Genomic DNA, 16701 nt, shown 5'->3' on the forward strand with positions numbered 1-16701 from the left:
TGGAATAACCCTCAAATTAATAATAATAACAGCCATGTTATAACAGTGATAGCTGCCTTTCAAATGAACTGAATATTGACCTTGTATTTCAAATTATTGCTATGAAATGATCCATATATTATGCTCTAATATTACATAGCAATGTGGCACAAATTTGTGTGGCCCAGTCACTTAGTTCATTCCCAACATTCATACTGTTGATACTAGTTCATGACACTCAGAGTAATTCTTTTCTTTTTTTTTTGGTGAGAGATATTATTTTGATGATGCTGTGTTGTATTGCAGATATGAAACATGTTGACTTTCAATACATTTCATAGATGGCATTTCCTTCTTAAGCAAAAGTTTTATGTTTTTTGTTTTCTCTATAGGGCATGGTTTACTTGGAAGAGAAACACTTGATTCATCGCGACTTAGCTGCCAGGAATGTGCTGGTACAAACACCTGGGCAGGTTAAAATCACTGACTTTGGGCTGGCGAAATTCCTGAATGTTGATGAAAACGTGTACAAGGCCCAAGGTGGAAAGGTAAGCTGATTACACCATAACTGTAAGCCCAAAAGTTGTTGAAACCAAAAATAGGGATTAGCTATTCATTGGTTATTTTGTTACCTAAAACATGTAAGATATGATCAAAACACTATGATTGAATCACCCAAATATAGGTAAGCTATTTATTGGTTATTTTGTTAACTAAAACATGTAAGATGCGATCAAAACACAATGATTGAATAACCCAAAAATAAGGGATTAGCTATTTATTGGTTATTTTGTTACCTAAAACATGTTAGATATGATCAAAACACTATGATTGAACCACCCAAATATAGGTAAGCTATTTATTGGTTATTTTGTTACCTAAAACATGTGAGATATGATCAAACCACTATGATTGAATCACCCAAATATAAGTTAGCTATTTATTGGTTATTTTGTTACCTAAAACATGTTAGATATGATCAAAACACTATGATTGAATCACCCAAATATAGGTAAGCTATTTATTGGTTATTTTGTTACCTTAAACATGTGAGATATGATCAAAACACTATGATTGAATAAACCAAATATAGGTAAGCTATTTATTGGTTATTTTGTTACCTAAAGCTTGTTAGATATTCAAAAAGCTGGCTATGATTGAATAAACCAAATATAAGTAAGCTATTTATTGGTTATTTTGTTACCTAAAACATGTGAGATATGATCAAAACACTATGATTGAATCACCCAAATATAGGTAAGCTATTTATTGGTTATTTTGTTACCTAAAGCTTGTTAGATATTCAAAAAGCTGGCTATGATTGAATAAACCAAATATAGGGATTAGTTATTCGTTGATAATTTTGTTACCTAAAACATGTGAGATATGATCAAAACACTATGATTGAATTTCCCAAATATAGGGATTAGCTATTCATTGGTTGTTTTGTTACCTAAAGCTTGTTACATAAGATCAAAACACTGGCATGATTGAATAACCAAATATAGGATTAGTTATTCGTTGATTATTTTGTTAATGAAAGCTTAATTAGATATGATCAAACACTAGCTATGATTGAATGAACTAAATATAGGGATTAGTTATTCATTGATTATTTTGTTTAATGAAAGCTTGTTAGATATGATCAAAACACTGACTTTGATTGAATAAACTGCTTTCATTCATTAAGGGAAGCCTCACATCAACACTTTTCATTCAGTGCCACACGTTGGATTCGCACGATTGGCCAATATGCATCATGGATAAGCTTCCCACTTCAATGTTTATGCTCCGGAAATGTCCGAAAGTTAATTACTAAAGTCTAAAGCTGAATGGATTTATTGTTATTGTTTGCAAACAATTCATCCAAGGAGTGAGTGGCAGAGTCTCGCACAGTTTGCAAGTTCATGAGTGACAATAGCAAGTGTGAAGATACATAGAAAACTAGACAATCATTTCCAAGCTGCTTTAAGATCTTTCTGTGGGCCCAAGTTATGACCAGCCATTTATTTAAACAATTCCACTTCACTTGTAACAGGTCCATACACATCCTTTTCTGCACAAGTTAACCATTTTTGATTCCTTGTGGGAGGTGAAATGAATCTATGTGATGGTGTGTTGGTGTGTGCATGTGACACCTGCTTGTAAACACCAAAAGTTTATGGTGGACTTAAAACTTTGTATGTAGATCTGTCCTATTGAGTACAAGAGGCCTATTCTTTTCTGTGAAGTTCAAAGGTCATTTGGGGTTGACAGGGGCAAAGTCTGAAAATATTGTAAACGTCATAACTCAAAAGTACATCTTTGCATACTTGGTATGTAGATTCAGCTTGGTGAGGACAAGAACCTATTGAAATTGGTGGAGGTCAAAGGTCATTTGCTCTCAACATATAGCTATACAGTCATCTAGGAAGTGAAGTCTGCTTCAAAGTGTTGATATTTTTTGTTGGGTGCTTTAAACACACATAATTCTCCCTTATCAGTTTTCACACTCTGAGCTCAAGGAGACAACAGGTTATCTCTAATGGTCTCAAACTTGGGTCAAGGGGTCAACAGGCTATCTCAAATGGTTTCAAACTTGGCCAAATCCTCAGTGATTTATACTAGATCACTGTGGCTCTGGCAGGTTGTGAAAATATTTCATAGTTTATAAATAATGTCATGTAATTCCCATTCATTAGTAAAGGGATGGTTGATGGCAGAGCTGATTTTCTAATTGATTAAATTAAGATCTTTTTGGCTATTTGATGATTTCTCCTTTTGGTGTATTTCTTAACAGATGCCCATTAAGTGGTTGGCCCTGGAAAGTATTCAGTACAGAAGGTTTTCTCACAAAAGTGATGTTTGGAGCTTTGGTGAGTATATCTAATGAAGGTAGATTGTCTATTACCATTGAGGCCATACCTTGGTTAAGCTATTTTATTCAGTTGACTTGATCCAAGCTGTTACATGCATAGGGCTTGTATTTTGTTTTCTTTGAGGAGGGGGGGGGAGGGGGGTAGCATATTTGCAAAAGATGACAATGCTGTGCAGAAGACATGTGCAGAAAGTGGTGGTAGCATCATTCTTTGGGAATTATATTCCTCAGTAAGATTTCATTTTGTAGTGTTTTCTTGTTTTTAATAACTTCAATCCTGAAAGTCTCTTTTCATTTTCAGGTGTAACTCTGTGGGAAATAATGACTTTCGGTGGTAAGCCTTACGATGGTGTCAAAGCCAGGGACGTCCCAGAACTATTGGTGAAAGGAGAGCGACTTCAACAGCCACCAATCTGTACAATTGATGTTTATATGTTGATGGTTAAATGTAAGTTGATCTTAATTATTTATGTCATGGAATTATGATTACAATGTTTAAACAAAGTAGTAAAACAATACATATAAAGGAAGCCAAGGGCAGAGTTTTGAAGCTTCCGGGAAACAAATTACTTTAACAAGCTAATTTGTTCCCCTTTAACATATACAAGTAGAATAATGGGTTCTTTTTCTATTTTTCCCAACTAATTTGTTGATGGTTTATTTTTAGGTTGGTTAGAAGATGAAAACAGCAGGCCATCATTCCAGCAGCTTTCTGATGAATTGATGAACATGCTTCAAGACCCTCAGAGATATCTGGTAGTCCAGGTCAGTAAAAGGGACAGTTGTAGACACTTGTAATACTACACTTAAATTCATATAGTATAAATATCTGGTCTTGTAGTGTGGGAAACTTGGGGTGGGGGTTTTAGGCTTGTTTGTCATGGCTGCAGAGCAGTGATACTGAATATGAGGACTCCTCTATAATTAAGAAAGTGTCAAGGTTGCAGGGCAGTGATACTGAATATGAAGTCTCCTCTATAATTAAGAAAGTGTCATGGCTGCAGAGCAGTGATACTGAATATGAAGTCTCCTCTATAGTTAAGAAAGTGTCATGGCTGCAGAGCAGTGGTACTGAATATGAGGACTCCTCTATAATTAAGAAAGTGTCATGGCTGCAGAGCAGTGATACTGAATATGAAGTCTCCTCTATAATTAAGAAAGTGTCATGGTTGCAGAGCATTGATACTGAATATGAAGTCTCCTCTATAGTTAAGAAAGTGTCATGGTTGCAGAGCAGTGATACTGAATATGAGGACTCCTGTATCATTAAGAAAGTGTCATGGCTGCAGAGCAGTGATACTGACTATTAGGACTCCTCTATAATTAAGAAAATGTCATGGCTGCAGAGCAGTGATACTGAATATGAAGTCTCCTCTAAAGTTAAGAAAGTGTCATGGTTGCAGAGCAGAGATACTGAATATGAGGACTCCTCTATAATTAAGAAAGTGTCATGGCTGCAGAGCAGTGATACTGAATATGAGGACTCCTGTATAATTAAGAAAGTGTCATGGCTGCAGAGCAGTGATACTGAATATGAGGACTCCTCTATAATTAAGAAAGTGTCATGGCTGCAGAGCAGTGATACTGAATATGAAGTCTCCTCTATAGTTAAGAAAGTGTCATGGCTGCAGAGCAGTGATTCGGAATATGAGGACTCCTCTATAATTAAGAAAGTTTCGTGGCTGCAGAGCAGTGATACTGAATATGAGGACTCCTCTATAGCTAAGAGAGTGTCATGGCTGCAGAGCAGTGACACTGACTATTAGGACGCCTCTATAACTAAGAGAGTGTCATGGCTGCAGAGCAGTGATACTGAATATGAAGTCTCCTCTGTAGTTAAGAAGTGAGATGCTGCAGTACATTCTCCATGGTTGGATGCTCATTTGGTGGTCTGAACAACAGTGGAGGTAAAAATAACACATTTGAATGGTAATTCTTTGAATAATTTATTCATATATGAGAGATAATTACATGCATAGGGCTTCAGTTGTGCCAGTGAACAATTCTCTAAACCATTGGGGATCCATTGAACCATTCTCCAGTTTCACCATTATCTTGAATGTCTTTCAAATTTATAGCAAGACTGAAATTTTGCAGTACAGATTTAGTTGGTTATCTGTGGATTTGAAATCTTCTTTTTTCTCAAATAGCACGACTCTGAATCTGATGCTCTACCAAGTCCCAATCCCTCTGATTTCTATAAGAGCCTGATTAGTGAAGGCATGGAGGGCGCTGCTCCAGAACTCTTGATGGATGCTGATGAATACTTGCAACCCATGGGTCAGATGAAAGAGAATTACACTTACCAACCTTCACAAGGCTTTGCCTTTCCACAGGTAATGAAAATATTTCAGCAACAAAGAGTGGCAAAAACTATTCCAAACATTTGCAATTGATCTCACTCCATGTTGATGATCATGGTGTTCTTGTAAATTGCATTCATGCATTCATTGTGAACTTCAAATGTGAATTCAATTATATAGGTATCACCATAAAAGAGGTTTCTTTTGGTTTGAATTATATTCATAAATATGTGAAATATCTGATTAAATGATGCAAATTAACCATTTTTAGGAAGAAGTACTTGAATGTTCAATGCATCTGGCTTTGTGTGCATTCTAACTTGTCTTGTGATGGTATACTTGGATGAAAACTATGTTGTTACCACAGATGGTTAAAATCTTGACATTCCTTACTTAGCAACATATCAACACTCAGTGTACACCTACCACACCTTCTTGGTGGATGAACTCACCTTCTTTGCATATTAGAACTGGGGCTGAAGTTGTCATTGATATTCACTAGAATCTACTCACCAACTGATGGACAAGAATATTGAGCCAGAAACAATTGACAGAGTTTGTAATTATTCAATCAAGTACAAACTGTTCTTTATTTTGTATTTTATCAGAACAATCCCCCGCCAGCAGCAGCAATTACTGCTGCTTCACCCTTTTTGCCAGCTTCTCCTGGTGCCAACGGCATACCGGGTAGAAACTCACGCAAGGACAGTACTTTGACCCGCTACAGCCAAGATCCCATTGTGGCAAAACAGCAATATGAAAGTCAGAGGAGCAATGGCAGTGCTGAAGGTGAGTCCACTCATCAGAAAGCAGGTTTTGTAATGTCAAAAAATGTCTGCTTGCTCAATCAAAACAATCTCTTACAAATTTTATCAAACAATTTTAAGAGAGAAAACAACTAAAGCTTCCTACCTCTGCTGTAAAGTTAAAATCTCTTAACAAAGTAGGACTACTTTATGTTCATTAATTGCTTCAAGTGATCTTACTAACAGATAACAGAGCTTGTAGAGCTTGAACAAAGTTGACAACATTTTTATGTAAACAAAAAAGTGTGCTCAGAAGATTATAGTACCTTTAGAACAAATTTTGTACACTCAAACAAAATAAAACACTCAGTGCAAACTTAGTACACTCAGTGTGAACTAAGGACACTCAGTGCAAAATTTATGTTCAGACCAAAATAGAACACACTAAACTCAAAATAATACATTCTGAACAAAAGGTACACTCAGCACACACTTAGTATACTTAGTGTAAACTTAGAACACCCAGAAAACTAGTGTTTGCACGGGTTATCCGGGTACCCACCCGACGCATACTACCCGGTTCCTAATTTATTACCCAAATTCTACGCAAAGTGTGATTTAAAAAAAAAAAAAAAATGCAAACCTACGGTTAGGCATATTTCCCATTGACTTAGTGTGGTGTTAGGCTAACATATGTGGTCGAAGGTAACAGCAATAACGAAGGTACCCCCCCCCCCCCCGACGCGATACTACCCGGGTCCTAATTTATAATTGAATCCTAGGCAGTGTGATTTAAAAAAAAATATATGCAAACCGATGGTTAGGCAGATTTCCCATTCCCATTGACTCAGTGTGTTGTTAGGCTACCATGTGGTTGAAGATAACAGCAATAACGAAACTATTCCATGGATATCTTATAACTGCGTCACAATTTCAGCTAATAAACAAATGGCTTTGCTAGATTACCCCATTTACTTAGTGTGGTGTTAGGCAACCACGTGGTCGAACATAACAGCAATAATGAATGTGTACCATGGATATCTTATAACTGCGTCACAATTTCAGCGAATAAAAAGATTGTTAGGTTTAGCTAGATTTCTCATGCATTGACTTAGTGTGGTGTTAGGCTACCATGTGGAAGAAATGATTATTAATTCATTCGTTTATTTCATAGAAGGAAAGGCTGACAAGGAATTTTACGACATGTTTATGGATCATAGACGGGATAAATAAAAAATAATAATCGCAAGTGGCATTTTACAAATCGTGTATTCCAAATGCGATCAAATTGGGCGAATCCCGTAATCTCGCGGCTAATGCGAACCCTGGGCCTGCATAATAGATAGTAGTAGTAAAAACTGTTTAGGAGCTAACTTGGATATTTTTATGGTGTGATCCAATAGACGTGGAGAGCCTGCATAAGCAGCGGCGGCAGTGCGATGTTAACAACATTACTTCTAATTAGTAGTAATGTTAATTAATAATTATATTAAGTAATTAACAAGTTTATGACAGAAAAAAAGCATATAGAAATTATTGAGGAAGGTTTTATACCTTACCTTACACATACGTTTTTGAACATGAAAACATTGTCAGTAGAGAAAATACTTCATTTATAATAGCATCCAATATGTAATTTCTTGAAAATCGTGAAACACGAGAGTAAACAATTTTTCCCTGGTACCCGGATACCCGACGGGTAACGGCTCTCGGGTACCCGGTTCCCGATTTTTGGACCCATGTAAACACTACAGAAAACACAGTACACTCAGCACACACTTAGTATACTCAGTGTTAACTTAGAACACCCAGAAAACACAGTACCCTCAGCACACGCTTAGTATACTTAGTGTAAACTTAGTACACTCAGAAAACAGTACACTAAGCACACACTAAATATACTCAGTGTAAACTTAGTACACCCAGAAAACACAGTTCACTAAGCACACAGTTAGTTTACTCAGTGTAAACTTAGAACACCCAGAAAACACAGTTCACTCAGCACACAGTTAGTATACTCAGTGTAAACTCAGTACACTCAGAAAACACAGTACACTAAGCACACACTTAATATACTCAGTGTAAACTTAATACAACCAGAAAACACAGTACACTCAGCACACGCTTAGTATACTTAGTGTAAACTTAGTACACTCAGAAAACACAGTACACTAAGCACACACTTAATATACTCAGTGTAAACTTAATACATCTAGAAAACACAGTACCCTCAGCACACGCTTAGTATACTTAGTGTAAACTTAGTACACTCAGAAAACACAGTACACTAAGCACACACTTAATATACTCAGTGTAAACTTAATACACCCAGAAAACACAGTACACTCAGCACACTTAGTATACTCAGTGTTAACTTAGAACACCCAGAAAACACAGTACACTCAGCACACACTTAGTATACTCAGTGTAAACTCAGTACACCCAGAAAACACAGTACACTCAGCACACAGTTAGTATACTTAGTGTAAACTCAGTACACCCAGAAAACACAGTACACTCAGCACACACTTAGTATACTCAATGCAAACTTAATACACCCAGAAAACACAGTACACTCAGCACACACTTAGTACACTCAGTGTAAACTTAATACACCCAGAAAACACAGTACACTCAGCACACACTTAGTATACTCAGTGTTAACTTAGAACACCCAGAAAACACAGTACACTCAGCACACACTTAGTATACTCAGTGTAAACTTAGAACACCCAGAAAACACAGTACCCTCAGCACACACTTAGTATACTTAGTGTAAACTCAGTACACTCAGAAAACACAGTACACTCAGCACACACTTAATATACTCAGTGTAAACTTAATACATCCAGAAAACACAGTACACTCAGCACACACACGTAGTATACTCAGTGTAAACTTAGAACACCCAGAAAACACAGTACACTCAGCACACACTTAGTATACTCAGTGTTAACTTAGAACACCCAGAAAACACAGTACACTCAGCACACACTTAGTACTCAGTGTAAGCTTAATACATCCAGAAAACACAGTACACTCAGCACACACTTAGTATACTCAGTGTAAAATAGTACAGTCAGAAAACACAGTACACTCAGAGCACACACTTAGTATACTCAGTGTTAACTTAGAACACCCAGAAAACACAGTACACTCAGCACACACTTAGTACTCAGTGTAAACTTAATACACCCAGAAAACACAGTTCACTAAGCACACACTTAGTATACTCAGTGTAAACTTAATACACCCAGAAAACACAGTACACTCAGCACACACTTAGTACTCAGTGTAAACTTAATACATCCAGAAAACACAGTACACTCAGCACACACTTAGTATACTCAGTGTAAAATAGTACAGTCAGAAAACACAGTACACTCAGAGCACACACTTAGTATACTCAGTGGATCTTTGAGCCTACTCTGTTTTTGTGTTGTATGGATCTTTGAGCCTACTCTGTTTTTGTGTTGTATGGATCTTTGAGCCTACTCTGTTTTTGTGTTGTATGGATCTTTGAGCCTACTCTTTGTATTTTAAATTTGGACAATGTGTTGAAGTGTGAAAGAGTGAAGTGTGAAGAGTGAAAAAATGTTTTGTATTTTCAATCTTTCACACTGCATTGTCTTTTTGCAATGACTCATGTCTCAGGATAATGAAACTTTGTCTTTGTTTAACAACTATATTTTGCCTTTCTATGTTTTTTTGGCATATCTGTTGTTATTAAATCCTTCCAGCAAACTATTCACCTGTTTGTCACTTATAGTGTCTCATGCTAACTATCCTTTCTGAAAAGAACTGCAGTTCAATTATTTATTGACTTACTTTATAATTTATTTGCTAGTCTAGAATAAGCAGAATGCTTTCTTTCATTTCCTTCACTCAAACGCTTCCTTGCTTGAAATGTATGCTTTTAATTCTTTGCGGGTGCAGGGGATGCTAATAACGACGAGTACCTCACCCCAGATGTCGGGGTGCAAGATGCATATCAGCCACTACTCACTGATGAGCTTGAAAAAGGTAAGAAGCCAGTTAAACCAGCAAAACAATCAATGAGGTGATGAAGTACCCTAGCAATGAGTGGACTGAGAAAGGGAGAGGGGGTAACTTGAAATGATTGTCCCCAATAATAGCAATGAGTTGGAGGAGACAGAAAGGGGTAGTAAATTTAACTGATCATCCCCAATACTAGCAATGATAGGGTGGAAAGAGGAAGGGGCTGTAACTTGAAATGACCGTCTCCAATCTAAGCAATGATAGGGTGGAAAGAAGAAGGGGCTGTAACTTGAAATGACCCTCCCCAATCTTAGCAATGAGAGGGTGGAGAGAGAAAGGGGCTGTAACTTGAAACGACCATGTCCAATCTAAGCAATGAGAGGGTGGAGAGAGGAAGGGGCTGTAACTTGAAATGACCATGTCCAATCTTAGCAATGATAGGGTGGAGAGAGAAAGGGGCTGTAACTTGAAATGACCGTCTCCAATCTAAGCAATGATAGGGTGGAAAGAGGAAGGGGCTGTTACTTGAAACGACCATCTCCAATCTAAGCAATGATAGGGTGGAGAGAGGAAGGGGCTGTAACTTGAAACGACCGTCTCCAATCTAAGCAATGAGAGGGTGGAAAGAGGAAGGGGCTGTAACTTGAAACGACCGTCTCCAATCTAAGCAATGAGAGGGTGGAAAGAGGAAGGGGCTGTAACTTGAAACGATCATCTCCAATCTTAGCAATGAGAGGGTGGAAAGAGGAAGGGGCTGTTACTTGAATTGACCATGTCCAATCTTAGCAAATGATAGGGTGGAAAGAGGAAGGGGCTGTTACTTGAAATGACCATGTCCAATCTTAGCAATGATAGGGTGGAAAGAGGAAGGGGCTGTAACTTGAAATGACCATGTCCAATCTTAGCAATGATAGGGTGGAAAGAGGAAGGGGCTGTTACTTGAAATGACCATGTCCAATCTTAGCAATGAGAGGGTGGAGAAAGGAAGGGGCTGTAACTTGAAATGACCGTCTCCAATCTTAGCAATGGTAGGGTGGAGAGAGGAAGGGGCTGTAACTTGAAATGACCGTCTCCAATCTAAGCAATGATAGGGTGGAGAGAGGAAGGGGCTGTAACTTGAAATGACCGTCTCCAATCTAAGCAATGATAGGGTGGAGAGAGGAAGGGGCTGTAACTTGAAATGACCGTCTCCAATCTAAGCAATGATAGGGTGGAAAGAGGAAGGGGCTGTTACTTGAAACGACCATCTCCAATCTAAGCAATGATAGGGTGGAGAGAGGAAGGGCTGTAACTTGAAATGACTGTCTCCAATCTAAGCAATGAGAGGGTGGAGAGAGGAAGGGGCTGTAACTTGAAACGACCATGTCCAATCTAAGCAATGAGAGGGTGGAGAGAGGAAGGGGCTGTAACTTGAAATGACCATGTCCAATCTTAGCAATGATAGGGTGGAGAGAGGAAGGGGCTGTAACTTGAAATGACCGTCTCCAATCTAAGCAATGATAGGGTGGAAAGAGGAAGGGGCTGTTACTTGAAACGACCATCTCCAATCTAAGCAATGATAGGGTGGAGAGAGGAAGGGGCTGTAACTTGAAATGACTGTCTCCAATCTAAGCAATGATAGGGTGGAAAGAGGAAGGGGCTGTTACTTGAAACGACCATCTCCAATCTAAGCAATGATAGGGTGGAGAGAGGAAGGGGCTGTAACTTGAAACGACCGTCTCCAATCTAAGCAATGAGAGGGTGGAAAGAGGAAGGGGCTGTAACTTGAAACGATCATCTCCAATCTTAGCAATGAGAGGGTGGAAAGAGGAAGGGGCTGTTACTTGAAATGACCATGTCCAATCTTAGCAAATGATAGGGTGGAAAGAGGAAGGGGCTGTTACTTGAAATGACCATGTCCAATCTTAGCAATGATAGGGTGGAAAGAGGAAGGGGCTGTAACTTGAAATGACCATGTCCAATCTTAGCAATGATAGGGTGGAAAGAGGAAGGGGCTGTTACTTGAAATGACCATGTCCAATCTTAGCAATGAGAGGGTGGAGAAAGGAAGGGGCTGTAACTTGAAATGACCGTCTCCAATCTTAGCAATGGTAGGGTGGAGAGAGGAAGGGGCTGTAACTTGAAATGACTGTCTCCAATCTAAGCAATGATAGGGTGGAGAGAGGAAGGGGCTGTAACTTGAAACGTCTCCAATCTTAGCAATGATAGGGTGGAGAGAGGAAGGGGCTGTAACTTGAAACATCTCTAATCTAAGCAATGATAGGGTGGAAAGAGGAAGGGGCTGTTACTTGAAACAACCATCTCCAATCTAAGCAATGATAGGGTGGAAAGAAGAAGGGGCTGTAACTTGAAATGACCCTCCCCAATCTTAGCAATGAGAGGGTGGAGAGAGGAAGGGGCTGTAACTTGAAACGACCATGTCCAATCTAAGCAATGAGAGGGTGGAGAGAGGAAGGGGCTGTAACTTGAAATGACCATGTCCAATCTTAGCAATGATAGGGTGGAGAGAGGAAGGGGCTGTTACTTGAAATGACCGTCTCCAATCTAAGCAATGATAGGGTGGAGAGAGGAAGGGCTGTAACTTGAAATGACCGTCTCCAATCTAAGCAATGATAGGGTGGAAAGAGGAAGGGGCTGTTACTTGAAACGACCATCTCCAATCTAAGCAATGATAGGGTGGAGAGAGGAAGGGCTGTAACTTGAAATGACTGTCTCCAATCTAAGCAATGAGAGGGTGGAGAGAGGAAGGGGCTGTAACTTGAAACGACCATGTCCAATCTAAGCAATGAGAGGGTGGAGAGAGGAAGGGGCTGTAACTTGAAATGACCATGTCCAATCTTAGCAATGATAGGGTGGAGAGAGGAAGGGGCTGTAACTTGAAATGACCGTCTCCAATCTAAGCAATGATAGGGTGGAAAGAGGAAGGGGCTGTTACTTGAAACGACCATCTCCAATCTAAGCAATGATAGGGTGGAGAGAGGAAGGGGCTGTAACTTGAAATGACTGTCTCCAATCTAAGCAATGATAGGGTGGAAAGAGGAAGGGGCTGTTACTTGAAACGACCATCTCCAATCTAAGCAATGATAGGGTGGAGAGAGGAAGGGGCTGTAACTTGAAACGACCGTCTCCAATCTAAGCAATGAGAGGGTGGAAAGAGGAAGGGGCTGTAACTTGAAACGATCATCTCCAATCTTAGCAATGAGAGGGTGGAAAGAGGAAGGGGCTGTTACTTGAAATGACCATGTCCAATCTTAGCAAATGATAGGGTGGAAAGAGGAAGGGGCTGTTACTTGAAATGACCATGTCCAATCTTAGCAATGATAGGGTGGAAAGAGGAAGGGGCTGTAACTTGAAATGACCATGTCCAATCTTAGCAATGATAGGGTGGAAAGAGGAAGGGGCTGTTACTTGAAATGACCATGTCCAATCTTAGCAATGAGAGGGTGGAGAAAGGAAGGGGCTGTAACTTGAAATGACCGTCTCCAATCTTAGCAATGGTAGGGTGGAGAGAGGAAGGGGCTGTAACTTGAAATGACTGTCTCCAATCTAAGCAATGATAGGGTGGAGAGAGGAAGGGGCTGTAACTTGAAACGTCTCCAATCTAAGCAATGATAGGGTGGAGAGAGGAAGGGGCTGTAACTTGAAACGTCTCCAATCTAAGCAATGATAGGGTGGAAAGAGGAAGGGGCTGTTACTTGAAACAACCATCTCCAATCTAAGCAATGATAGGGTGGAAAGAAGAAGGGGCTGTAACTTGAAATGACCCTCCCCAATCTTAGCAATGAGAGGGTGGAGAGAGGAAGGGGCTGTAACTTGAAACGACCATGTCCAATCTAAGCAATGAGAGGGTGGAGAGAGGAAGGGGCTGTAACTTGAAATGACCATGTCTAATCTTAGCAATGATAGGGTGGAGAGAGGAAGGGGCTGTTACTTGAAATGACCGTCTCCAATCTAAGCAATGATAGGGTGGAGAGAGGAAGGGCTGTAACTTGAAATGACCGTCTCCAATCTAAGCAATGATAGGGTGGAAAGAGGAAGGGGCTGTTACTTGAAACGACCATCTCCAATCTAAGCAATGAGAGGGTGGAAAGGGGAAGGGGCTGTAACTTGAAACGACCATCTCCAATCTAAGCAATGAGAGGGTGGAAAGAGGAAGGGGCTGTTACTTGAAATGACCATGTCCAATCTTAGCAAATGATAGGGTGGAAAGAGGAAGGGGCTGCTACTTGAAATGACCATGTCCAATCTTAGCAATGATAGGGTGGAAAGAGGAAGGGGCTGTAACTTGAAATGACCATGTCCAATCTTAGCAATGATAGGGTGGAAAGAGGAAGGGGCTGTTACTTGAAATGACCATGTCCAATCTTAGCAATGAGAGGGTGGAGAAAGGAAGGGGCTGTAACTTGAAATGACCGTCTCCAATCTAAGCAATGATAGGGTGGAGAGAGGAAGGGGCTGTTACTTGAAACGTCTCCAATCTAAGCAATGATAGGGTGGAGAGAGGAAGGGGCTGTAACTTGAAATGACCGTCTCCAATCTAAGCAATGATAGGGTGGAAAGAGGAAGGGGCTGTTACTTGAAACGACCATCTCCAATCTAAGCAATGATAGGGTGGAGAGAGGAAGGGATGTAACTTGAAATGACTGTCTCCAATCTAAGCAATGAGAGGGTGGAGAGAGGAAGGGGCTGTAACTTGAAACGACCATGTCCAATCTAAGCAATGAGAGGGTGGAGAGAGGAAGGGGCTGTAACTTGAAATGACCATGTCCAATCTTAGCAATGATAGGGTGGAGAGAGGAAGGGGCTGTAACTTGAAATGACCGTCTCCAATCTAAGCAATGATAGGGTGGAAAGAGGAAGGGGCTGTTACTTGAAACGACCATCTCCAATCTAAGCAATGATAGGGTGGAGAGAGGAAGGGCTGTAACTTGAAATGACTGTCTCCAATCTAAGCAATGATAGGGTGGAAAGAGGAAGGGGCTGTTACTTGAAACGACCATCTCCAATCTAAGCAATGATAGGGTGGAGAGAGGAAGGGGCTGTAACTTGAAACGACCGTCTCCAATCTAAGCAATGAGAGGGTGGAAAGAGGAAGGGGCTGTAACTTGAAACGATCATCTCCAATCTTAGCAATGAGAGGGTGGAAAGAGGAAGGGGCTGTTACTTGAAATGACCATGTCCAATCTTAGCAAATGATAGGGTGGAAAGAGGAAGGGGCTGTAACTTGAAATGACCATGTCCAATCTTAGCAATGATAGGGTGGAAAGAGGAAGGGGCTGTAACTTGAAATGACCATGTCCAATCTTAGCAATGATAGGGTGGAAAGAGGAAGGGGCTGTTACTTGAAATGACCATGTCCAATCTTAGCAATGAGAGGGTGGAGAAAGGAAGGGGCTGTAACTTGAAATGACCGTCTCCAATCTTAGCAATGGTAGGGTGGAGAGAGGAAGGGGCTGTAACTTGAAATGACCGTCTCCAATCTAAGCAATGATAGGGTGGAGAGAGGAAGGGGCTGTAACTTGAAACGTCTCCAATCTAAGCAATGATAGGGTGGAGAGAGGAAGGGGCTGTAACTTGAAACGTCTCCAATCTAAGCAATGATAGGGTGGAAAGAGGAAGGGGCTGTTACTTGAAACAACCATCTCCAATCTAAGCAATGATAGGGTGGAAAGAAGAAGGGGCTGTAACTTGAAATGACCCTCCCCAATCTTAGCAATGAGAGGGTGGAGAGAGGAAGGGGCTGTAACTTGAAACGACCATGTCCAATCTAAGCAATGAGAGGGTGGAGAGAGGAAGGGGCTGTAACTTGAAATGACCATGTCCAATCTTAGCAATGATAGGGTGGAGAGAGGAAGGGGCTGTTACTTGAAATGACCGTCTCCAATCTAAGCAATGATAGGGTGGAGAGAGGAAGGGCTGTAACTTGAAATGACTGTCTCCAATCTAAGCAATGATAGGGTGGAAAGAGGAAGGGGCTGTTACTTGAAATGACCGTCTCCAATCTAAGCAATGATAGGGTGGAGAGAGGAAGGGGCTGTAACTTGAAACGTCTCCAATCTAAGCAATGATAGGGTGGAGAGAGGAAGGGGCTGTAACTTGAAACGTCTCCAATCTTAGCAATGATAGGGTGGAGAGAGGAAGGGGCTGTAACTTGAAATGACCGTCTCCAATCTAAGCAATGATAGGGTGGAAAGAGGAAGGGGCTGTAACTTGAAACGACCGTCTCCAATCTTAGCAATGGGTGGTACTATTTCGATGGTGGTGGGTTTCTTCATCACACACTGTGATACTTCCTGCTTTACTATTCTTAGTTGTGATCTTTGCTTAGTGTAATGCTTTATTTCATCCAAAGGTTCTCAGGTGGAAGTGATTTCATTTTTTACATCATACATAGATTTACTTTAATGTATTTCGTGAAGCTCCCCTTATCCACATTCATTTTGATCAACCAATATTTGTGGATTCTCTGAATGAAATTTGATTTGTCTCTATTCATTTCATTCTGGTAGTAGAAAATCCCCCAAGTGGATTCCCTTTTCATGAACAAACATGGACACAGCAGATGATTTATAGGAGTGGGGGAGGGGGGGGTGTTTATTGCACACTTCCAGTAATGGCAATTAATTTCCCATAGCTATTGGTAATAGTATTACCATAAACTTGGAACCAACAAAATCCAGCTCCTTCCATGGGATGTTCCAAATATTTCAATCTCCTGGCAACAAGACATTACTGCATAACATTTGATTTCCTGCTAAGTTCTAGTTGTGCAGAGGAGACTACTGTGCATAGCATTAACATACGACTCTCCTTGTAA

General features: G+C 40.2%; 1 protein-coding gene across 5 annotated transcripts in view; it reads left to right on the top strand.

Annotated features, from left to right (window-relative positions):
* LOC139964576 (epidermal growth factor receptor-like) overlaps positions 1-16701 on the top strand; it is a 168327-nt gene that overhangs the window by 143669 nt on the left and 7957 nt on the right. For 4 of the 5 annotated variants that reach the window (XM_071966281.1, XM_071966278.1, XM_071966279.1 and 1 more), the window contains 7 exons: positions 372-527; positions 2759-2834; positions 3138-3284; positions 3504-3601; positions 4987-5172; positions 5748-5928; positions 9822-9908. In XM_071966281.1, coding sequence (XP_071822382.1) covers positions 372-527; positions 2759-2834; positions 3138-3284; positions 3504-3601; positions 4987-5172; positions 5748-5928; positions 9822-9908 — 931 coding nt within the window. The remainder of the gene's footprint in view (positions 1-371; positions 528-2758; positions 2835-3137; positions 3285-3503; positions 3602-4986; positions 5173-5747; positions 5929-9821; positions 9909-16701) is intronic. The other variant, XM_071966280.1, reaches the window with a different exon arrangement.

Source organism: Apostichopus japonicus, chromosome 23 (assembly GCF_037975245.1).
Source record: "Apostichopus japonicus isolate 1M-3 chromosome 23, ASM3797524v1, whole genome shotgun sequence".
NCBI lineage: Eukaryota > Metazoa > Echinodermata > Holothuroidea > Aspidochirotida > Stichopodidae > Apostichopus > Apostichopus japonicus.